Raw genomic sequence first — 24029 nt, 5'->3', positions numbered from 1 at the left:
TGGTCAGACTACTGCTTGACCTTACTCCTAGAACCCACCTCACCCCTGCCCACTTTGACAACCTAGGATGGCTTAGAGTAGACGACAGAGTACAACAACTTGCAATGGGCCTGGTCTACAAGATACACTACACGACCAAGGTACCCATGTACATGTCAAAATACTTCCCAAAGGTCAGTGAATACCACGATCACAACACCAGAGGGAGCTCCACAAATCATGTTAAACCCAGATTCGGCTCAAATAAGGGACTAAACACGTTTCGCAATTATGCCACATCAATGTGGAACGCCCTACCCAAAGCTGTAAAGGAATGTGGATCACTACCCACTTTCAAAACCTCTCTCAAGGGACACCTACGGGAGACTGCAATTCAACACTGGCCCCTGTAAATATCCTAACCCAACCCCCTCCAATGTACAGTCATTTACCTAGTATGGTTTTGTCAATAGTTCAATGTACAATTTTGTTTGTTTGTACAGTGTCTCCTCCCCCCCCCCCCTCAATGTACAGTATTACTTGTTTATACAGTGTGCCCCCCGCCCCCCCCCCCCCAACCACCTCCAATGTAAATTACCCAGTATGGTTGTCAATATCCCAATGTACCCAACCCCCCCCACACAACCTCCTCCAATGTACAGTTTCTACGTCAAATGTATATACTCCCTTTTCTTGACTCCTTCTGTATCACAAACAGTACTGTATTTGCAAATCTGGTATGTCATAAATGTATAGATGTAGCAGTACTGACTATCTGTATGTCATGTATGTCATATATGTCCTGATGAATTGAAAATGGGGGACCCTGATGTAAACAAGACGAAAGTCTTTCTCTGGTCTGCATCCCCTTAACAATTGTGTGTATTGAGCTGTACTGTATTGTACCCATTCTACAATCTGTTAATAAAGTTTTCAATCAATCAATCAATACAGTAAGTCCAAAACAAAGCTCTCAGCTAAACCGTCGTTCCCTCCACCAGTCCCAATGCTGTCTCTCTCATTCCCTCCTCCACTCCCAATGCTGTCTCACTCGTTCCCTCCTCCACTCCCAATGCTGTCTCTCTTGTTCCCTCCTCCAGTCCCAATGCTGTCTCTCTCGTTCCCTCCTCCAGTCCCAATGCTGCCTCTCTCGTTCCCTCCTCCAGTCCCAATGCTGTCTCTCTCGTTCCCTTCTGCAACTAGCCCACTCCCCAGTACTTGAGTGGCCTAATATTAGCTCAACTAGGGACAACCCTCCCCCATGAACACCCCATGTGTTTAACACCCATGAGCGGTCAAACAGGGTCACCACTACGTTGCACCTTCCAGCCAGCCAGTCACTTTGTGCTGCACATCACTTTAAAGTTTAAACACTCAAGACTCCAAAGTTCTGTCCTCGATCCGCACCCAGGAGGGAGTCCCAACGCGGCTGAACATCCCCTGGATCAAGGCTTCGGTCACCACAGTAGCCTCCTCATCAGGTAAGGGATACTGTGGTATATATATTTTTGAACAAGCGTAGCTGTAAACGTAAACAAATTCATTAGCACATCATTCAGTCATCATTAATATACAAGCATTCAGTATACTCAGCAGCAAGTTTGGAGCCTATGTAAATAAAAACGTCTACTCTAGGACATCTAGGTTTCAGCAAATAAGATAAGTGTCTTGAGAAGGTAGCAGGTGGTGAAGCCCAGGGCTCAACGTGGCATTTCAGTCACTGTAGACTGGTCTGGACCAGCTCGGGTATACCTGTATTGAATCTTTTGAATTTTGAGTAAACTCAAAGTCATATTGGACTCTCAATACTTTTGTCTAAGTATTTTCAATATACATAATTATTGATATATATATATATATATTTTTTTTATATTTTTGGTACAACACAGTGTTTGAATATAACAAATTGGGCTTTAGGCCCACAGATTTTTATCCCACAATACGCTTTGGAAGTGGCCCTAGAAGAATATCCACTGCCACGCGGTCCACTGGCGCCCCCACTTGGTACCTTTGTAGAGGTGCATGGGACTAACCTCGAGGCCCTTTCCTTGCAACACCGGCTGTAATATATTCGTCGTCCCGCCTGCTTTGGCCCCCGGCAGAACATCTGTGCAGGGGTGCAGTCGTAATCTCAGAACTGCCTGCTGTTTAAATGACACGCCGTGCACGCGCATACATGTCCCCTCGCGTGTGCACAGAACAGATGATTATTATGCATAAATAGTAGGAAACATGTTTGTATAGGAAATTAGTAGTTTTAGTTTAGTTTTTGTAAATATTGCCTTGAAAGAGAAGCTGAAAAAGGTAGCAGTATGTAGCCTTCAATATATAAAGAAATTATATTGTCAACAGATATGGTTGAAAAACAAACAATATGTTTTAAATAAAATTGTAGATACAATATTGTAATTACAATTTCTTTAATTGAATTAACTTAAACTAGAAAAGTAAATACAAACTAAATTAACAATGTAACTTACAGTTTACAGTTTCCTTCTGAAGCACAACGCAATGTCTCATACTTCCAGTCGGGACCATTTGGTTCCACAGCTCAAGCAAACCCCCACCAATTGGTACAGGGCTTGTATTTTGGTTTTGCACTTCTCTTTCTTTGTTATGCTATTGGTATCCTATTATTATGCAAAGACTAGGTGATAGATAAGTGCCGGGTACTTGGCGTACGGCGCCACAAGTCGAGTGAAAGTTGTGAATGCATTTTTGTGTGCGCGCGCGTGCACGCGCATGCACATCCGTGCGCATACTTCTGCTCAGAAAACTGCTGGGTCGGCGTGGTACCGCGTGGGACCACCACTGCACCACTGCATCTGTGTATGTGCCCAAGCACTTGCCCATGTGCCCCTTGATGACCAAAGTGCCCTTTTTTTGGCAAGGCTTTAAAATATATATATTATTATAAAAAAAAGTTATGGGCATGGTTCTCATCAAGAATAATTATAACAATTAATAATATTATAAATAAAAATAAATATTTGAATGCCTGTCTGTCTGAGGTGCATGGTTTTCTGTTATGTTGCACGATGCGTCGCTCTCCCTCTTGGAATGACGGGCCCATTAGCCAATATCTAGCTGATTTTTTATACATGCCCTTTTTCAAATTTGAGCACCTGGCCCTCTAAAGGTCTCTGCACAGTGTTGGTCCAGGCCGGTGGAGTGAGGCAGGTACACACCTCATTCCATGCTAGCATGCAGGAACAACTGATACAGGCCTAAGGCTGTTTTCTGTGTATGGTGTTTTATACTGTCGGGGTTTGAACGTGTGTGACATGTATTTCAGACCTGCCTCTCTGCTGGGTTAATGGCGGCTGGCTGGTAGTCAGTATAAGTAGATGGACGTACCAGACTGTATTTTAAAGTTTAGTCCTTTAGTTTTAACATTTAATCAAGTTCAAGTTTTGTTTTATTTTGTCACATATAAGGTACACATACATTACAGTGAAATGCTTGGTTCTGTATGACCCTCCTATGCTTCATACAGTAAAAGAAAAGTAAAATAATAAAGACACTATACAAAATATACAATATACAAAACTATAGTACACAATGCAAAAAAAATGCAAAACAAAATGCAAAAATGAGGTAGAGAGGTAGCGCACATATTTTAGTAATAAATAGATTAAATATTGTGTAGTGTTAAAACGTTTTTAAAGTGTCTAAAGTGAATGTTAACCTCTTAACACTATGTGGACCGTCCACGAGTTAACTCGTGTTTCGATTCCACCCGTTGAGGACCAGAGCCACGAGTTAACTCGTGGCGAGTTGTTATTGTTTTATTCCATATTAATAACGCTATTAACGTCCATGATCGACTTGCAGGACCTACCCACATATTTGATTTTCGAAACATGCAATACCGGCCAGATCCGCTTAGGGGCGCCATCGCTCCACTGCAGTATCATTGAGGGCGATTGAAAAAAAAAAACTTTTTACTGTCTGTGGGCGTTTCATATGAGCCTCGGTTCCAAACGAACACCCTCCATCTTTGATCCCGTTACCGAACGCATATTTCAGCCTGGAATAATGGGATTTATGATTAGCCAATGGACATATCGATCTACCAGATTCCGATGACTAAGGACGAAATGCTGCCGTCGATCACATGGCCTGACGGTAGGATACTATTCACCCAAATTACAGCTGGATTGGACATTGTTTTAAAACGTAACGTGATCGATCAGTGAAAATGGTATATTGAACGCACACTGTATTGCTAATCAATAATAGTAATCGGCGTTCCCCGCCGCCCCCATTTCATCCATAGATGCTCTGTAATAGTCCGGATGCTACGCAGTTTGTTTTATTTCATTCATATATATACAGCAGAAATGGCGTTTGATATAACGTGACTAGCCTTTAGCCTATTATCTAGCTCCCCAGAAAAAAACCGAGGCGAAAACTGCGATAAACCTTATATTCACGGCGCTATAAAATGACAACCAACCGATGGATTTTTATTTTCTTTAAGCCATTATGAAGGCACGGTTTATGCACTCAAGTGACAATGAGAATGGACAGATAGCAATACTATAGTATATATAGTTGTTAGAAAGTACATCGGTTTGTTGACAAACCCTGGTCGTCCAGAACCATATTACACTGCAAACCGTGGTCGCCAATGTGTTAACAGGCACCCAGAAAAGCAATTTATTTTATTTAAACTTTTTTTGAAAAGCGTATCTTTATACTTTATACTTATAGCACATGCATAAGCCTGGTCTCTTTTGAAAGATAACATTCTGAAGTTTCTTACATAATAAACACTTTTAGTGCTAATGAAATAGAGTAACATAGGGCTGAACTTGAGTTGTACTTGTAATTGTGTACTCACGTTTTTCTGTAGTAGTTGCAATATCCAAAAAAAGAATATCCAGAAAAATTGGTATACGCTGGAAAACACAGTGGGTCCATAGCCTAAGTCTTATGTACTACAGGTCCAAATTTCATAGAAATCCGTTCAGAAATAGGTGATTTAGAGTGATTTAGGTAAACTGTGTACAAAAAGAAAAGTTCTCCAGTAATCCATTACCTCATTGACGGCAATGCAATCTGTGTGTTTTTCACTTCCTTTTTTCGCTCGTCAATTTTCACCTAGATCCCTGATTCGCACAACCCCATGTGGGGTATCATTGGAAAGCTACACTCATTGGCTACAACCCTGTCCAATAATTCGGCGAATGAGTGACAGTTCCAGAGCCTCGGGAGTCAGGGGTGGTAATCTGAGGCTTGCATGTACGAAGTTGCACGCCTTACATATCGGCATGTAACTCGAGAACCGCTGAACGGATTTGGTCGGGTGAGGTGGCATTCGAACGGCAACAAATAGGGCTTTAATAATATATATTACATGTTTTGTATTGTAAAAAATTAAGACCCGAGCCGCTAGATGCTCGCAAAGTGCCGTGTCGCGCCGGTCCCGGGCCCCCACCTGTTGGTGAGTGTTTAAAGTGAGTGTGTGCATGTGGATGTGTGTGCAATGAATAGAATGGATGGGTTAGTGTTGCATAGAGTCATAATCAGTATGTATTTTAATAGTTGTGTAATAAAGTGTTTTCTGAGATTATTATTATTATTTTCTTTTATCTACTTTTTCTCCCATTTTCTATTTTTTCTCCCATCCCAATTTTCGTATCGTCCAATTCTACCCTCCCCTGTCTCGAACGCTGTTAGGCCATGCCTCCCACAAGCCGGCTGCAATGTGGACGAAGCCTTACATCACGTGTCCCCTCCGGTACTCGAGGAAGCAGCCGTTGCATCTTTTCACCTGCACAGCGCGATCTCTCAGCGTCGGGGGTCTGCGTGGGAGGGACACGCCGCCCCCGTCGCTTCCTGATTCTGCTGCGCAGGCGCACCAACCGACCTGTAGGAGTCGCTGTCCACAACGTCCGATCCCCACCCATCAGCTTCCCACCCCCTAATACTGCCAATTGTATTAGTATGAACGACCAGCCAAGCTGATAGCAATGCGGAGAGCTGGGCTCGAACCCAGCGTCTCCTGCATTGGTGGTGAGTGCCTTGCCCACTACACCACCTAGCCGCCCCTTTTTCTGAGATTGTTAATAGTTCTCTCCCTGCAGAGCATCAGTGGTCCATGAGCTTTTTTCATTGGTTGCTGTTCGATTTTTGGTTTATTTTTCTGTCTAGTCCACCCTGGCAGGTGAGCTGGTGGCAGGCATGAGGATATGGGTATTGCCCCATTGTCATTATGAATTGAAAATGGGGGACCCTGATGTAAACAAGACGAAAGTCTTTCTCTGGTCTGCATGCCCTTAACAATTGTGTGTATTGAGCCGTACTGTATTGTACCCATTCTGCAATCTGTTAATAAAATGTTCAATCAATCAATAAATCCCTTAGGGTGAACTAGTTTTCTTTTCTTTTGGTTTGTTTGCCAACCTGCTTGCTTCCCCCTCACTATCTTTATTCAGATGAACCTTAACCGGGCGGCCAGGGCAGGGCTTATAAGGTGTAATGTGCCGATTAAACGTTTGCAGTGAAATTAATCACGTGTGTCAACTTTGGCGTGTGTTAACTCACCTAGCGTGCAATACTTATTGATTACAATGTGTGCATTAGTGGAACTTAGCCCTGTTTGTGACAGCTGGGACATCAACTGTCTGAGAGGAGGTTCAATTAAGGTGGGCGGATATAAATTGTCATGTTGAACTTCTGTAATAAAATAATTTACCCTTTTACCTCATTGATTGTCATTCCTTATGCTAGTGACCTGCAGTGGGTGTAACACCCTAAAAACAGATAATTGTCAAAGACAATCTGCAGATAAGACATCAAGTCTGTCCCTTGGTGGGCAGAGAGGGACCGTCAATCAGAGTGAGTTTTCTTCTTCCTAGTTGTTTTTGGTTTGGTGCAATTGCAGGTGTTACCCCTTTACCCCCAGTCGCCACTACTTGTGATGTGATACCGTGAAAACGATGTGAAATCATGGGAAATCACATTTGGAACATAATATTGGAATTGCATGTGATGTTAAATGCATGTGGCTCTAGTTGAACGTTAAGCTTTTGGTTTCTTTGTTGACCTCAAGCAATACTGCTGTGCACGGTTGGCTTTGGATTTCAACCTGTCATACAGAGAGGGAAGGTCAATGAACCCATCCTTTCGAACCATAACGTTACGCAAGAGACTCAGAAGGGGGTGTGCCTCAACAACCCCACAGAGCACCGTGCTCAGATCTGAAATCCCAAAGCATTATTAGTCAGTCATCTAATTGTACTCACAACATAAACACAGTTATGGAGCTTGGGTCGAAAGTCGGCGCCGTGAGGAGTAAGAGGGTGCTGATTGGCAATGAGGTCCGTCCTGCCCTCATCATCATCAAGGAGGGAAAGATCCACAGCATCCTTCCAGATCAACATCTTGCTGGGGATGCTACCTGTGAGGTGGGTATTTTTAGGTCGGTGGGTATAGGCAGGCTGTCTTGTTATGGTCTCGTGTTACACCATACTCCCCCTGTTGTAGAGGAAATATACTGCTCTATCACTCCTACTCATTCATTTCTATTTGCAGTCAAATATTGGATTGTAGCCGAAATATTTGCCGCACAATTTTCCAATGATCACAAATCATCTACCACAAATCAGTACATAAGAACGATTTTTACAAGATATTAACGGTGGTGTGTCTAATGACTTGAGTGCAGGTGATGGACGTGGGGGACAGTGTGGTGATGCCAGGCATCGTCGACAGTCACGTCCACGTGAATGAACCCGGACGCACCACGTGGGAGGGCTTCTGGACCGCCACGCGGGCCGCTGCAGCCGGAGGCGTGACCACCATTGTGGACATGCCCCTGTAAGATACAGTCAGTCTCCTTCACTCCACGAATGTATACCATCAGTGTTTGGGTCAGTAGATCCATTACATTTAATTAAACAAGTGGTTTAACCAAAGAGGCAATTGGCAAATTGACATGGTTTAGTTAGAAACTATCAACTATTTTGGCTGTACATACAGTTTACTACTGTCTCTCCTCTCTTGATTCAAATCCCTTTGATCAACCTCCACCCTCCTGGCATTGTCTATAAATATGAGATTCCGCTCAGATAAGTTGACAAGCTCATTGTTTAGACCCTTTGGAAATGAGTACACATGGGATACATACAACAATATAACAACACAATACAAACAGTTGCTTGCAATAATGTAATTGTCCTTGTATATGTCCTTGTAAAGAATAAACCCTTTCCATTGTTATGGTAAAGTTGGTAAACAGTCACTTCGTGATAAACAAGTGAAAACATGTTGTTGATTGTTTTAATTAAGATTGTGCACTTAGGGTTAGGATTAGATACGACCCAGATATGGTTATTTGGTGTTGGTGTTGGTCCCGCTGGTAAACAACTATTACAAAAAATGTATTAACGCAAACACCAAATCATACGCTTATTCTCGTTCCCATAGCAACAGCCTCCCTCCAACCACCACTCTTTATAACCTAATGGAGAAGATGGTGGCGGCGACGGGGAAGTGTTTTGTGGACACAGCCTTCTGGGGAGGAGTCATCCCTGGCAACCAGGTAAAGTGGAACAAACTCCGCCCTCTTTTCTCGATCCTCCAATCACAACTGTCGTTTCCAAGGTGAAAAAGAGGGCAGAGTTTTGAGATAGGTCAATTTGACTGCTGTCTCTTAACCCGGATCCTATCGCTCTGTTGTGAGGAGGACATGTGATGTGAAACTTAAAACAGGAAACAGAACACCTACCAACGTGTTCTGTGTCTCGAAAGCTCCGGCCTCAGACACAGAACATGTCCTCCTCACAGCAGAATGACAGGATGACGGATGGAAATCGGCAAAGCAGCCCTTTAACCCTTTCACTACCACACTACATAAGGTTAACCTTTCACTACCACACTACAGACAGTCTGCAGTGTGGTAGTGAAAGGGTTAACCTTCTGTAGTGTGGTTGTGAAAGGGTTAACCCTTTGTCGTGTGGCAGTGAAAGGGTTAACCGTCTGTATTGACGCAGTGAAAGGGTAGTGTGGTAGTGAAAGGGTTAAGTACAGATTCTAAATATGTATACTTAATTTGAGTATTTACATTTTAGGGGACTTCAAATCTTCTTGTACTTGACCGCATTTGAAAGTAATTATCCTACTTTTTACTCCGAATAGGGAGGTGTAGTGGTTACGTCATTGCTGTTCCCGGCCGGTCCACCTCGCAAAATTGCAACGTATTTCCCCATTGCCCATTTCTAAATCGTCTTGTTTAAAACAAATAAAGCATGAAGTGTACCTTTCTATGCGTATTCATCCACAATCTATAGCTCAACGTGAAAATATTCGCAATTAATCGTAAAAGAAAATAGCAGAATTTTATTTCAAACAAAATGCTTAAACAATAATGTTAGTGGGGCGGCTAAGTGGTACAGTGGGCAAGGCGCTCGCCACCAATGCAGGAGATGCTGGGTTCGAGCCCAGCTCTCGGCATTGCTACCAGCTTGGCTGGTCGTTCATACTAACACAATTGGCAGTGTTAGGGGTGGGAAGCTGGTGGGGTGGGGATCGGACGTTGTGGACAGCGACTCCTACAGGTCAGTTGGTGCGCCTGCGCAACAGAATCAGGAAGCAACGGGGGCGGCGTGTCCCTCCCACGCAGACCCTCGCCGCTAAGAGATCGCGCTGTGCAGGTGAAAAGATGCGATGGCTGCCTCCTCGTGTACCGGAGGGGACACGTGATGCAAGGCTTCGTCCACATTGCAGCCGGCCTGTGGGAGGCATGGCCTAACAGCGTTCGAGACAGGGGAGGGTAGAATTGGACAATACGAAATTGGGATGGGAGAAAAATAGAAAATGGGAGAAAAAGTAGATAAAAAAAACAACAATAATGTTAGTGATAGATGGGAACTAATTTTGTACAAAAATGGAAAGCTTTCCAATGTTCATGAGGCAGAATTGTTACAATAGCCGATAATCCATTTCCCCAATGATAAATCCCTATACGGGTGGACCTCGTGGGCGTGGGACCTCGGGGGGTGTAGTTCAACCATAACACCTGCAAGATAGTTTTAATGAAAGGGTCAACAGTGAACAGTCAATTCATAAGATCACTAAATATTTTCAAAAGTAAGCTAAAAACATACCGTAGCCTTTTAATACACCCTGCTGCAAGGAGTAGACTGATTGTTGTACTGCTATTCTATTGCACTGCACTATTTTACTCTGTCTATTTATGCTAATCTATGTAAATGAGAGCTATTTGATTGCACTACTTTTGTAGACTTTTGTCTACAACTTTTGCATTGCTCTTATTCTGTCTACTTTATGCTAATTGTATCTGTATGTCTGCACTTTATGTATTGCTTTTATTTTGTTCAATTTTATGATCTTTCAATGCCTATGTCTATTTTATGTCTTCACTGCTGTGCAGCACTTTGGGCTGCAATTCTTGTAAGAAAGGTGCTATACAAAACAATTTATTATTATTATTATTATTATTATTATTATTATTATTATTATTATTATTATTATTATTATAATAGCAATTGTTGACTGTGCTGCTTGGCCAACGAGCGGGAACTCTCTCCTTCTTGAGATTGTGAGTTAAATGATGACTCGTCTCTCCACACAGCTCCACCTCCGGCCTATGATCCAGGGTGGGGTCGCCGGGTTCAAGTGTTTCCTGATCCATAGTGGCGTTGATGAGTTCCCCCACGTCAGCAACTGTGACCTCCACGCTGCCATGAAACAGCTGCAGGACACAGGGAGTGTTCTCCTGGTAAGAAACACTCAATACGCTCATTCACAAGACCAAGTCAATGAGAGTATAGTTGGAAGACTAGGAGTGGGAAGATGAAAGAATGACACAACATTTATTTTTAAATTTGGTTATTTTACCAAATGCGAGAGATTGCAGACTGATTGCGATTGGTTTGCTGAGATGAGGGGAAATTGGAGGCCAACTCTGATAGGATGATAGGGATAAAGAATGTAAAGAATGAATGAACCGCTGGGCGGTGCAAATAATCTTCCTAGTTGAACTTACGTCAAATTACTATTTGGTGTATGATATATATACACATATTTAATTTACATTACATTTAATTAATCTAATTTCAGTGGTGGATGAGCCTATTGGTAAAACAGTCTTTGCTCTTAGGTATCTTAATTATTTTAAGGATTGTGACCTATTTCCTGTCTCCCTTCTCTATGTTGTTTGTTTATTTTTGTATTATTATTTTATTATTATTAGCTTTTTATGCAGCTGTCCTGGCCAGGCATACCTTGCAAAATAGACCCCTGATCTAAATAGGACTAATCTGGTTCAATAAAGGTAAATAAACTACATATAATACTGTAGATGTAAATGTATTGGTGTCTTTTGTCTCCTTTCTAAAGTTTCATGCAGAGACGGATGTCCCCCAGACAGCAGAGGAAGAAGAGGGTAAGTGTCCATTGACACTGAGTCAAGCCATACTTCATGTATTCTTGTCATTTGTGTATTTTTCATTCATATTGCTGTTTTGTGACGTCCCTCTGTCTCCCCCTCTTGCAAAGTTAGACCCCTGTGAGTACTCCACCTTCCTGAAGTCCAGACCGGATGTCATGGAGACAGAGGCCATACGAATCGTCACAGAGCTCTGTCTGCAATATCAGTGAGTATTATGACAACCAGTGAGCACGTCAACCAGTAGTATTAGGACAACCAGTGAGCACGTCAGCACGTCAACCAGTAGTATTAGGACAACAGTGAGCACATCAGCACGTCAACCAGTAGTATTATGACAACCAGTGAGCATGTCAGCACGTCAACCAGTAGTATTATGACAACCAGTGAGCACATCAGCACGTCAACCAGTAGTATTATGACAACCAGTGAGCACGTCAGCACGTCAACCAGTAGTATTATGACAACCAGTGAGCACATCAGCACGTCAACCAGTAGTATTATGACAACCAGTGAGCACATCAGCACGTCAACCAGTAGTATTGTGACAACCAGTGAGCACATCAGCACGTCAACCAGTAGTATTATGACAACCAGTGAGCACGTCAGCACGTCAACCAGTAGTATTGTGACAACCAGTGAGCACGTCAGCACGTCAACCAGTAGTATTATGATGTCATGTCATAGATCGATTTCTTTCCTTCACCTTTCAGTTGACTAACTGATGATAATAACAAACAACGTTAGTGCGTCACAGAACAGAAATGTAAAAGTCAAGACTTGAGCGATAGAAATTAAGATGAAACATTAAATAACATTGCAATAAAAGGAAGCAAAAGTTAGCAGAGGAACGTGCAAGAATGGCTTGTGGGGAGAAGTTTATTTTCTATGAAACAAGTCAGAGAGCCTCTTCTTGTGTACCATGTACCAGGGTGAGATGCCACATAGTTCACTTGTCATCCGCCGAGCCGCTGGATTTGATCCAGTCAGCGCGAAAGGCTGGAGCTCCGCTGACCGTGGAGACCACGCATCATTACCTGAGCCTCTCTGCAGAGAGCATCCCCGCGGGTGCCACCCAGTTCAAGTGCTGCCCCCCCATCAGAGGACACGCAAACCAGGTAAACTAAAAGGGGGTTCAGGAAAAGACTCAGCAACCAGTACGCTGCTGCTGCTGGACATAAACCACCTTCGGAATGGGAATCAGAAACCACTTAACCCTTTCACTACCACACTACAGGAGGTAAATTCTTTCACTACCACACCACAGACGGTTAACCATCTGTAGTGTGGTAGTGAAAGGGTTAACCTTCTGTAGTGTGGTGGTGAAAGGGTTAACCCTTAGTTGTGTGACAGTGAAATGGTTAATTGATAACATGTGATAAGTATATAACATGCAGGAGGAATGGTAACAAGCTGGTGCGATCATAATGATTAAGTACCTAGGAACCTAATGATACTGTATGTTAAAGTCCCCATGAAACGGCTAACAGAATGCTATTTGATTCCACATATTTATGTGTTTCCTGTAAAAACAGGAAGCTAGGGAGAGACTTCTCGTGGATATTGATTGCAATTTACAGTAGCCAATAGTGCTGAATGCATTACGGTCGACCCATTAGCAAGCTATTTAGTTCAATTTAGGTAAAGAGGCAGAGTGCTAGCTTAGTTACAATGTGCTGGAAATGTCATTCTAGAAAGCATTTCATTGCATGCTAAATGAGTATACGCCCGGTGTGCAGGATGACTCAACATTTCCCCCCCAGGAAATGACAAGCTCTAAAATACCATTAAGAATACCTACAAAACTGTGGGCGGCTAGGTGGTGTAGTGGGCAAGGCACTCGCCACCAATGTGGAGACGCTGGCATTCGCGTGTTCGAATCCAGCTCTCCACATTGTTTTCAGTTTAGCTGGTCGTCCGCAGTAATACACATTGGCCGTATTACGGGGAGGGAAACTGAAGGGTGGGGATTGGGCGTTGTGGACCGCGTCTCCTACAGGTCGGTTGGTGCGCCTGCGCAGTAGAATCAGGAAGTGTCGGGGGCAGCGTGAGCCTCCCACGCGTTACTCCTCGCCACTGAGAGATCGAGCTGCGCAGGTGAAAAGATGCGACTGCTGTTACCTCAAGTACCGGAGGGGACTTGTGCTATGTATGACTTAGTCCACATTGCAGCCGGCTTGTGGGAGGCAAGAAACAGCGTTCATGACAGGGGAGGGTTGAATTGGATGATACGAAATTGGGATGGGAGAAAATATAGAAAAATGGGAGAAAAAGTGGATAAAAAAAAAAAAAAAGAATACCTACAAAACTACTTTTTTGTCATTGTTGGGACAGATCATTGCTTATCAGTGACAATCAGTGCAAGACCTGCACTAAATAAAAGAACATAAACATCTATTTTGATTTCAGTCAAATCAGTCAAGAGTTTTATTTGTCACGGCATACAAGCGTGAAATGCGGGGGGTCTTGCCCGCAACGATTGTGCAATAATACAATAATAAGAATAGGATGAGAATAAGACATTTGTGCAATAATACAAGTAATAAGAATAAGACATAACAGGTATATGTACATAAAGTTTACAAAAAGCATGGTAAGACATGCTAAGGTCCTGCGATAGTGCAATATACTGTTAGCTACGGATGAGGCACTGGGTCTTATGTACACTACTATACAATGCTATACAGTATACTATACAATCTACAGTTATACTATGTGTCCTTATGCTAGCTTGCTATATCCATCTGTTTACTATACAAGAACCACTCCCGTTCTTGTTTTTAAAGTGACCTTTCATTGTGTAAAGTGACCGTTGAGTGTGAGCGTGTGCAGCATGTGTGTGTGTGTGTGTGTTCATGCTAAAGTGACTGCTAGTGTGTGAGCATATACAGCAGGGGTGGGCAATTATTTTTCCCGGGGGGCCGAATGAGCAACTGAAAATATGTTGGAGGGCCGGGCCAAAATTCCAAACTCAATTATGCATAATATACATTTTATTTCTATATAAAAAGCAATAAATGGCATTGTTTTGACCCCTGGTAAGAGTGTATGTTATTATTTGGCAATTAAAAGGTGAGGTTAGCTTTCAAAAATATAATTTATTCAAATAGAATTTATTTCCAAAATGATAAACAAAATGTGAAACATTAATAACAAAGGGCATGTATGAAAAAGTGCTATACAAATAAAGTTATTATTTTGAGTTTCATATACTATTGAAACAAGGATTTTCTTAGCTTTCTAAAGACATCACATCATCTTATAGCCAAAATAAACAAGACATGTCACTGAACTGTGTAAAGAAAAGTGTCCCAGTAGCCTTTTTTACTTTACATGCCTATATTAAACATTTAATATTTTCAGAACTGTGCAAAAAAAAAGAAAAAAAATATCAAGTGTCCCATTTCACTTGTTATATTTCCACATTTTAGTGTTCTTCAGCTCTTTTTTTTCATTCAGTGTGATAAATCCAGTCTCTGTTGAGCTTTAACAAGTCCATCAAAGTCAGGTTGCATGTCTGAGGTGGAGATGCGAAGCACAGCTGCCAGATGTTCATCAGTGAGAGAGGATCTGTACCTGGACTTGGTAAACGTCATGACTGAGAATGTCTGTTCACATATAGGTGGATCCAAAGAGAACCAACATCTTCTGAGCATGTCTCCTCATGTTTGGAAAGTTCTCCTCCTTGAGAGCAGAGTAGAACTCTAGCAGTGATGCTGACTTAAAGTGCTCTTTCAGTAGTGAATCAGACTGCAGGTCAATGAGTTCAAGCTGAACATCAGTGGGTGCACTATCAACACTGCAGGTAAAGGGAGAGGAAACCAGCTGCATTTTATCCTCAACCTTTTTAAAATCTTGAAAACGCCTTGAAAATTCATCATGCAGTGCTCCCAACATGGATGAGTACCTGTGCCGGTGATCAGCTGATGGTTTGACTTCTTTCAGGGTTTTCATGTGTTTGAGATTGTTGCTGCCTAGTTGCCTTGAAATTAATTGCAACTTCGTCATGAAGGCTTTCACATGGCTATGCATTTCATGAGCAAAAATGCCCTTGCCCTGCAGTTGTGTGTTCAGTAGGGATGGGTACCGTTCACATTTGAACCGATACGGTACCGGTACCTGTGAATCGATACCTTTTTTCTGTATTTTAGTCTCTAAAAATGTAATCTACCTACCTCAGTTGTGAAAAAAGAAATCCAAACTTCAAATAACCACACTTTCGACCGTTTTGACTGCTTTGTTGTTGAATCAAGTCAAATCCTAGGTAAGCGTATATTGTGCGTGTGAACGTTGACATGAAAAGAAAAAAGTAAAAAAAAAAATATAAAAAAAAAAAAATTATTATCATGTAATCTTTCGCGGGCCGGTCAGAATCATACCAGTCTGGTATACAGTGTGTGTGTTGTGTGTGTGCTCATGTGTGCTTGGGTGTGGAGAGTTCTGTGTTCAAGACTCTGATGGCCTGGGGGAAGAAGCTGAGCCGAAGTCTCTCTGTCCTAGTTGCTGGTGTTCGCAGGCGTTTGCCTGACCGCAGCAGCTTGAGCAGGCTGTTGTTGGGGTGGTGAGGGTCTTTCATTATTCTGCAGGCTCTGGATTTGCACCTCTTGTTATATAAGACCTGCAGGGGTGGTAGTGCAATACCCGTAGTACGCTCAGCTGAGCGCACCACTCTCTGTAGGGCCTTCTTGTCCTGTGCCGTGCTGTTTCCATACCAGGCAGTGATGTTTCCAGTCAAGATGCTCTCTACAGCTCCGGAGTAGAAGGACTGGAGTATCTTCCCCCGATACTCTGAACTTCCTTAACTGTCTCAGGTGGTAGAGGCGCTGCTTCGCCTTCTTTACGACTGAGTCTATGTGTGTTGTCCATGTCAGGTCCTCTGAGATGTGGACCCCCAGGTACTTGAAGCTGCTCACCCTGTCCACGGTAGCCCTGTTTATCCTCAGTGGTGTGTGTGTCTCCTGCTGTGTTCTCCTAAAATCCACAATCAGCTCCTTGGTTTTACCAATGTTCAGGAGCAGGCTGTTGTCCTGGCACCAGCGTTCCAGTACCTCAACCTCCTCCCGGTAGGCCTTCTCGTCGTTGTCAGAGATCAGCCCCACCACCACTGTGTCGTCCGCAAACTTCACTATGGAGTTGGAGCTGAACTTGGCCACACAATCATGTGTGTATAGTGAATACAGCAGGGGGCTCAGGACACAGCCCTGGGGGGACTCGATACTCAGGGTGATGGTGTTGGAGGTCTGACCCCACACCCAAACCGCCTGGGGCCTTTCACTCAGAAAGTCCAGTATCCAGGCGCTCAGAGCGGAGCTCAGAGTCAGACCCAGCTCGATCAGCTTGTCCACCAGTCTGGTGGGGACTATGGTGTTGAACGCTGAGCTATAGTCAATGAACAACAGTCTCACATAGCCCGCCTTCTGGCAGTCTAGGTGAGACTAGTACCCCCCCCACAGATGCCCCCCCCCCCTCCACGACAGCCGGTGCGTCAGTGACGTCGTTAGCCAGTGAGCTAGCGTCGCTACTGTTTGCCACAAACCGTGCGTAAAAGGAGTTGAGCTGGTCCGCGAGAAAGGCGTCTGCACTCCCCATTGAGGGGGCGCTGACTTTGTAGTCAGTTATTATTTCATGGGGCCTTTAACAAACTGAGGATTAACCATCAGTTAGTCAAGTCTCAGACCTCATGTCTCAGTGCAGGGAAATCGCAGTTTATACTTCGCTTCCCAATGACTTGTTAGGTAAAGAACTATCCACTTTACACTCAAATCCACCTTCTGCCTGCTTACCTCGAAATCTAAAAGTTAACCCATCAATAAAATAAAATGAGTTTCTATTCTGCTTTAACATATACATTAGTCCCTCATTACTTCCTACTTCCTAGGTACTTAATCATTATTTATCATGTATGCCCCCTGACGTAAGTTGTACAGTAACCAAGGATTCATGTGCCCTACCAGGAGAAGTTATGGTCAGCGCTGAAAACGGGCCAGATTGACATGGTCGTATCTGATCACTCTCCATGCACTCCTGAACTGAAGAAATTGGACAGCGGAGACTTCACTCAGGCCTGGGGTGGGATCTCTTCCCTACAGTTTGGTAACTAACCAATGACAATTATGCATGGTATTGGGCTGATACTATGATATAGGGTGGTATGGTGACACAGTGGTTAACACGTGACATCACTGGTGGCCACAAACTCATTTACTCTCAATAACTGTTGAACTAAATTAATGTGTGCAAAACTGTTCTAGAGTTTTTGGATGTGTGTGAGATTATTTACAATTACAATATAAATCAGCATTGCTTTTTTTTTGTGAAGTGCCCCTTTAAGATTTTAAGCCTAGTCTGATTTCTAAAGCAGCCATTTCCTCTAATAATACGCCCCTCCCAGTAATTCCAGTGGCGTCGTTTCAGTAAAAGCCAAAGTATGGCAATTAGGGAGTGTGGGGGGGTGAAGGGGGGTTCCCCCCCTTGGTGGATTTTTTTGTCAAATCAGTTGCGCAATAGTCACTTTTGGTGAGTTGTTTCTATACAATTCACTTATATGACATTTAGGTATGACACAGGACTACACAAGCATTTTTAGTATAGAAATGTGTCAACAGACTAAAGCAGGGAACCACAATATTTTGCATACAAATTATGCAGAATGTAATATCATAACTGTCTATTATTTTTCTTGCAATTGAGCCAATTTTATAATCACTAAGCCATTGTAAGACCTTACCTGTGTCCCTGTATCACTTGTCTCTGCTGCCCTTTGATTAAAAAACGACTGTATGTCCATTTTCCTTTTTTTGTGTGGCATATTTGAGTTAGTCACCTATAGTAAAAGTCACCTAGTAAAAGTGAGATAATTGACAATATCAAAACATGCTAGCGCTGTACCGAATAGTTCGAAGCTTCGTTCATAATGTTGACATTTGAATTCTAAATCAACATAAAAAAAAATTATAAAAAATATAAATAATTTTTTTATTTTTATTTGCCAAGGTATGGAGAGTGCCATACCTTGCCATACCAGCCCCTGAGTAATTCGTTACGTTTTTTATAACCACCTGCACTCAATACAACTCTTTGCCTGCACTGATCAAAGTCCACTGACAGTGTGTCTAGTGCTGATTCAAAGGACAGTATAATCATTTACTATTCAGACACAATGAAAGTTGGGTCAAAGGTCAAAGTTTGTCTCCACAGACCAGGACAAACCAGACCAACTGAGATCTGACATACTTGGACACAGCGTACAGGAATAATAACGTCAAAATCTGCATCATCATGACGTCTCAAAATATTTCAAGGATTACAAGAATATGTTTTTTACGTAGATATAATGAATGAATATAATTCATGAATTATTCTATTTCTATGGCTCTTGACAAACGTCAAATACGAGACTAGAATAAGAGTTCCATCTGATGTGTCCGTTTCTGCAGCCGCTCTGCTGACCACAAGTTATTACTGTCATCCATCTTGTTTGTTTATTTATTTATTTGTTCATTTATTTATTCATTCTTTTTTTATTGTTTAGGTCTGCCCCTCTTCTGGACCTCTGCCAGTAAAAGAGGCTTCACGCTGCCTGACGTGGTGAGGCTTCTGTGCCATAAAACCGCCCAGCTCTGTCGTCTTGACGACCAGAAAGGCAGCCTGGTCCCTGGTTACGATGCTGACTTGGTCATATGGGACCCAGAGAAAGAATTTACGGTGAGTACAACAACAACAACAAACAGTAAATTTTCCTGCAAACACAGACTTTATTCTGGACTTAACCTGATAAGCTGTAAACCATATTTCGCCTAAAGGTACATGCCTAAGTAAATGGAAGATTGCTCCACTTCTGCAAGGTCAATTTGCATGTTCTTGGTATCTAGGAACATCTAGGGACCTGGGGGTATGTATTTCCAGTGTCAGAAATATTGTGTCTGTTACTAGGCTTGAGTAAATTGTAATGAAGAAAAGGAGAATATAAATTATGATTTATGATTTTTGCATCTTTGATAAAAGATTGATACGGGTAGGAGAAAATGCTCACTGAGCTCATTCACCACCTTATTGAGATCATGTGTAAAAAGAAATCTAAGGAAATGAACCGCGGGAAGATGATTAAACAGAAGGATTTGTAGATACAGTAATTAATGATAATCGATTTTAATTATAAATTCATATTTGACCTTGAACTTGACCTTATTATGGCCAAATCATACATCTATGGATAGGGAAAATGCTCCTCTTTCCAATGGCAGGGTTGGATCTGGATTTAGTCATTTCCTTGCGGTTTTTGCGATAATTTTGTATTTCCGATAAATCGTATAAAACATCGGTAAAATGAAAATATACACTTTGACTACTGTTGTAACTGAGGGGTTACAAAACCCTGACTGTATTAAAGATTGTGATAGATTAAACCACTGCTAGGTATGTACTTTAATTACTGGCCAGACAGTACATCGAATAGATATGGTGGACACTCATAATAACACGGCATTGACAAAGAAATAGTATTTGAGGGTATTTTATTATTATGCAACATTAGGTTACAGAATGAGAATTAGGGTCGCGCTTGTATGGCGAAGAATATGCATAAAGTCAGTCAGTAGCATAAGTCACTGGGAATAGCAGGATTCCTACGATGGGTACTAGGTTGACGCCACCTGGCGTATAATAGCAATTATAGAAGGCAACGCTGGTACCGCCTGGAGACACTGGGTTCCTCTCAGAGTTGTAAGGTCTAGAGGATAGAGGAATGTTCGGATACTCAGTCTGATTCAATGAAGAATAAAGGGACTCCACGTACAGAAGCCAGTCCTTGTAAATCCAATGATCAGCAGCAAAAGCAATAACTGTAATCCAATGCTCGATAGCAAACGATGATAGCTAGCCAGCCTCTGTCCATGAGGCCAGCCCGAGTGTAATCCTCACGAGGTTAAATCCCAAACGATAGTGGAAATCAACGAGGCTCTTCTCCGGGTAACACGTTCCAAATCAATATAATCCAACCAGTAATGGTTCTGCAATCGCCGCCGCTGGTTCTCCTGTGCACATGTCCAACGGGTTCTCCGACTAGGCCTCCTCGTGTGCTGGTACTAAGGTATTTAGTCCACACGCACTGGCTAAGGTCCACTAGCTAACACGAACGAACCGCTGGGTAATGCTACACACGAACAAACTGTGGTTGGCACGATATACAATAAATGAACGACTATTTACTTCACATTAAACTAGGTCGAACTTGACATTACTGCATTAAACTCTGACACTTTACTATTCCATTCGCACATGGTTCTCAACGCTCTGTTAGACGCACGGTTGCTCACTTCACTGTTACCGAACACAGACAGACTTTAGACGAACTTGATGAACTACTGCTGTGCGCACCTGCGCCGTATATATACTTAAGTGATTATCTAGTCCCAAACCTCAGTTCTTGTCTGGAATCAATACGCTGTCTCCGGGCATGTTACGACATGCCCGGGCTTGTCTTTGAACCTGACTTTGGGGGAGACTGCCTGGCGCCACCGTCAGGGGGCATTATCCATAAGGAAAGCGAATATTACTATGGTTCGAACGCAGGTTTAAAGGGATATACCGTGTATATATAAATAATATACAATGTATATAAAACAATAAATGTAGATTCTCAGCTTTAATCTGGCCCTTCACAACAACTGTTTTTGATAGGGTTATGGTCTTTACTCTTGGCTACAAAAAAAATAGATAGATAGAATTAAAGCCCTATTTGTTGCCTGTCGATTGCCCTTTCAGGTGACAAAATCCGTTCAGCGGTTCTCGCGTTACATGCCGATATGTGAGGCGTGCCCCAAAGTACGCAAAAGTACACATTACCACCCCCGACTCCCGGGGCTCTACCTCCGTCAATCATTTGGCGATCTCGAAAATCTTTGCACAGGTTTGTAGCCAATGAGTGTGGCCTTCCAATGATACCCCATGATATGATAATTGGGGATCTAATACGGTCTCTATTGATCGATTTATGATAAAGAAAAGCAGGGTCCCCCCTATAGGGGGACCTTAAGGCTTAACAAGAAAAAGCACAGAAAAATAAAACCACAAAACACATAGTAATATTATATTGCGTTGTGATTGTAATTAATCTTCAGTGTGTTCGTTTTTTCTTATTCTTTCTATGTTTGTCTACTGGCTATCGTATTTCATTGCTTATGGTGTGCAAAATACAATTTTGATGATTCATGTCCCCACCTTAGCAGAGTATGATTTGATGTCAGACAGAACTGCTGACACATCGCATCACAAGCTATAAGATTTACTTGTTACATCTCTCAGGTCAAAGAAGAAAACATACAGCATAAGAACAAGGTAAGCATTGCCCTTGTGACTATCATAAACAAATATTATGACAGGTTCCAGTATGGATTTTTGACCATGGAATTATTGACTGCATTGATTTAGGGAGTGTTACTCAATATTCTCTCTCTCTCTCTCTCTCTCTCTCTCTCTCTCTCTCTCTAGCTTACTCCCTACCTTGGCCTTACACTGAAAGGAGAGGTGTGTGCCACCATTGTCAGGGGAAGGCTGGTGTACAGACAAGGCTCCTTCTCACCTCGGCCCCTGGGAAAACATCTCACTATCTTTCGTGGGACACCTCAAGCCAACTATAAGACATACTAGCAAGATGTAGTCTAATAAATTGTTTCAAAAGAGGCGTTTATTGACAAAATGTCTGTTGTACACTACTTTTTTATTGCATTTTTTATATTCCCAGTAGGGCTGTCAGTTTATTGTGTTAATTAGATTAATTAATTACACAGCAAATTATCGCGTTATGAAAATAAATAAATAATATATATTTTTTTTTAAATCTCATTCATTCCATAAGAACCTAGAATACACATTTACAGATTTTTTTTTTAATATGGTTCATTTGCATGTTCTTGGTATCTGATTCTAGGGACATCTATGGATCTCAGGGATTGTATTCCCAGTGTTGTAATGAACCAAATATTTTTTTAATCTTTGACTGTGAATAACACCATGCTAAAATTGACCAGACCTGAAAAATCTAAGCAAATGAATAAATAGAAGATGATAAAACAGAAGGGTTTGTAGATACAGTACTGAATTCTGCCATCCGGAGAGAGAGAGAGAGAGAGAGAGAGAGAGAGAGAGAGAGAGAGAGAGAGAGAGAGAGAGAGAGAGAGAGAGAGAGAGAGAGAGAGAGAGAGAGAGAGAGAGAGAGTGTATGTATCTGAAGCCTCCTGACAGGCTGGGAAAACACTAAAAGAATTCACCTGTCAAAAGGATCTTAACCCAAATGACAAATGACCCAACTAGAATCACTCTCTGTTCAAAATCCAGATTGGTTTAATTTATTTGAGCAATAAACAAGAAAGGATCACAAAATCATTTAACTTCATGACTGGCATATAGCAGATCATAATCTTACATTGATTTCCTGAAAATGTACCAAAAGAAAGATGAATGTATGAACAAGATAATAAACAGGTTTCCTACAGAATACTAAAGAAGGATATATCAAAATGTGAAGAAGAACTGAAACAAGCAATTTGAATGATTTTAAAACTCCATCCCAGGACTCACCTTACACAGACACATTTTAACAGCCTCAAATGGCTCAGGGTTGAGGAGAGGGTCTCTCAAATAAAATTCAACATGACACACAGGATACTCTGGAATACTGTCCCTCAATAATAGAAGACTTAGGAGTAGCCTCCAGCTGCAGCCCCGGAGATTGTTCCAGATTGGGCAACTTCCGCCTGCTCCCACAACATTTCTCCCGCTGACAGGACAATGCGCTGATTGGCGGAAAGTACGGAAGTATCTCGAAGTACGTCTGACGTATCTCTACGTTAGCGAGGAGGATCAACAGGCAAATGAAGAAGGAAGGGAGACCATTTTGGACCATATAATAATACTGTAGTTGTGGTGAATGAGGTGTTGAAGGAATAGCATTATGTGTCTGATATGCACCAGTAACCTGTTTGTTCAGTGGTGAACGAGGTGTTGAAGGAATAGCATTATGTTGCTCCTACACCACATCATGTTCATATTAACATTTGTATTCTGTAGAATTATTTCTAATCATTATTCTTTCTTTATAATTTCTACATATTATTGATTGGTTTGGTAAAGTAAATGGGGGTTGAAATGGTTCTTTTAAAATATTTGTATATTAATAATAAGTGTCAGTTGTAACCTTTTTTTGTTTGACATGTTTGTTTATTTTCAGTTGATGATGATTTATTTCCTCCTTTCCCGCCCATACAATACAATACAGTAATAATACAATAAAGACACAGTTGTTTAAATGTCTATTTTCTTAATTTAATTTCCTATACAATGTAGGAACCGCACAAGTGATTGATTGGATGAAAATTGTATTAACAGATTGCAGAATGGGTACAATACAGTACGGCGCAATACACACAATTGTTAAGGGTATGCTGTATGCAGACCAGAGAAAGACTTTCGTCTTGTTTACATCAGGGTCCCCCATTTTCAATTCATCATAACATATGACATACACGACATACAGATAGACAGTACTGCTACATCTATACATTTATGACATACCAGATTTGCAAATACAGTATTGTTTGTGATACAAAAAGAGTCCAGAAAAGAGAGTATATAC

General features: G+C 41.9%; 1 protein-coding gene across 1 annotated transcript; it reads left to right on the top strand.

The window, feature by feature from the left end:
• Positions 1-7247: 7247 nt before the first annotated feature.
• LOC311223616 (allantoinase, mitochondrial) lies at positions 7248-22045 on the top strand (the record flags this gene model as incomplete). Its single annotated transcript, XM_084308391.1, has 11 exons — positions 7248-7394; positions 7655-7806; positions 8416-8530; positions 10583-10729; positions 11350-11395; positions 11513-11606; positions 12330-12516; positions 17353-17491; positions 18930-19102; positions 21701-21733; positions 21887-22045. The coding sequence occupies 11 exons, from the start codon at positions 7248-7250 to the stop codon at positions 22043-22045; spliced, it is 1392 nt and encodes a 463-aa protein (XP_084164517.1).
• Positions 22046-24029: the final 1984 nt, after the last annotated feature.

The sequence above is a fragment of the Notolepis coatsorum genome (genome assembly GCF_963971535.1).
Source record: "Notolepis coatsorum genome assembly, chromosome: 2".
Classification (NCBI taxonomy): domain Eukaryota; kingdom Metazoa; phylum Chordata; class Actinopteri; order Aulopiformes; family Paralepididae; genus Notolepis; species Notolepis coatsorum.
This window is presented reverse-complemented; position numbering and strand designations above follow the sequence as displayed.